This window comes from Acanthisitta chloris, unplaced genomic scaffold (genome assembly GCF_000695815.1).
Source record: "Acanthisitta chloris isolate BGI_N310 unplaced genomic scaffold, ASM69581v1 scaffold28169, whole genome shotgun sequence".
In the NCBI taxonomy this organism is placed as follows: Eukaryota; Metazoa; Chordata; class Aves; order Passeriformes; family Acanthisittidae; genus Acanthisitta; species Acanthisitta chloris.
Window position 1 is genome coordinate 783 of NW_008690183.1, and position 1,231 is coordinate 2,013.

The following is a 1,231-nucleotide window of genomic DNA, read 5'->3' on the forward strand; positions in this document are numbered from 1 at the left end:
AGCAGTGTGCATGTTTCATCCTGCATTAAATATTCCTCCTAGTAGAGTGGGCAGAAAACCTTCATGGTTTCCCTGAGTCCATCCAGGCAGGTGCTCAGAGCCAATGGAGCTCCATGAGTCCAGCTCACACCCTGTGTGCAACAACGTGGGGGGCCCCAGCCCACCCACTGGCTGAGGAACCAGCCCTGGCACTGCAGAGATGGAGACTCCCTGCTCCAGGGCTTGGCAAGAGGCTTTCAACTCTGGCACTGGCAGAGCTGAGACACGTTGCTGCAGGATGAGAGCTGCTGGGGTCCCCATCACCTCACCCCATGGCTGGCACCCTACCCGCCTGCCCAGGATGGGTGGGCAAAGACTATGTTCTTCTTCTTGGCCCAGCGGGAGAAGATGGCTTTCTCGGTGATGAAGCGGTGCCCGGCACGTTGGGCTTGCTCGTGCACCAGGTACGTCTTGCACTCATCCATACGGCCCTTCTCAAAGTAGTGGTATGGCACACTCGAGTGGTTCTTCTCCCTGGCAGAAGATGACAGGATAGTTGCGAAGCTTGAGGGGACACCAGACCACCCCACACCTGCCCCGATGCCCCCCACGTACCTGCAGTAGCTGTCGCTGACCATGCCGAAGACGCGGATCTGCTCGCACAGCTCCATGGCCAGGATCATGGTGAACCAGCCCGTGCTCAGGAAGGAGCCAGACTTCAATCTGCAAAGCACCACAGCTGTACTGGAGTGGGTGGCACAGTGCTGCTGGCCCAGCTAAGTGCCTGGTGGTGGGGACAGGTGGTACCTCACGGGGACCTGATGGGGCTCCCCACTGGTACCTGTTCTTCCCTGTCTCGTTCTGGAAGACATCGTCACAGTATGTCATCTTCTCCTCAGTCAGGGTGTAGATCTCCAGGTGAGGGTACATCTGCATCACTTTCAGCAGTGCCTGGTAGGTCGGGCCCACCTTCTCCCTGTTCATCATCTTTGCTGGCCCCCAGATGATGTAGAGGGTGTCCTTGGACTTCTGGAAGAAGTAGGGCTGGTTCCTCAGCAGCAGTGGGACGCTGGTGTGTGAGACCACCCGGATGGTGCACCTCACCCCCACGTCCTCCTCGTAGCCCGCGGTGGGGGCATGGTTCATGCGCAGGACACACTCCTGCTCGTCGATGGCCTGTGCCAGGCGGGAGCCCAGCATCTGCCCCGAGCTGGACACGAGGGCGCAGCGGTAGCACAGCGCCCGCTGCAGC

At 59.8% G+C, this 1,231-nt stretch overlaps 1 protein-coding gene across 1 annotated transcript; it reads right to left on the bottom strand.

The window, feature by feature from the left end:
• Positions 1-323: 323 nt before the first annotated feature.
• ST6GALNAC4 (ST6 (alpha-N-acetyl-neuraminyl-2,3-beta-galactosyl-1,3)-N-acetylgalactosaminide alpha-2,6-sialyltransferase 4) lies at positions 324-1,224 on the bottom strand. Its single transcript, XM_009081726.1, has 3 exons — positions 821-1,224; positions 595-702; positions 324-513 (listed from the first exon to the last, which is right to left on the bottom strand). Exons 1-3 carry the CDS (start codon positions 1,177-1,179, stop codon positions 324-326), a joined length of 657 nt encoding a protein of 218 aa, XP_009079974.1. The 5' UTR covers positions 1,180-1,224.
• Positions 1,225-1,231: the final 7 nt, after the last annotated feature.

What these genes read in the sequence shown, in the direction of transcription:
- ST6GALNAC4 (XM_009081726.1), bottom strand. Translation starts at nt 1,179, where the DNA reads ATGCTGGGCTCCCGCCTGGCACAGGCCATCGACGAGCAGGAGTGTGTC. An exon ending in AACGAGACAGGGAAGAACAG is followed by an intron (nt 703 to 820) that starts GTACCAGTGGGG and finishes GGTGCTTTGCAG; the next exon opens with ATTGAAGTCTGGCTCCTTCC. An exon ending in GTCAGCGACAGCTACTGCAG is followed by an intron (nt 514 to 594) that starts GTACGTGGGGGG and finishes ATCTTCTGCCAG; the next exon opens with GGAGAAGAACCACTCGAGTG.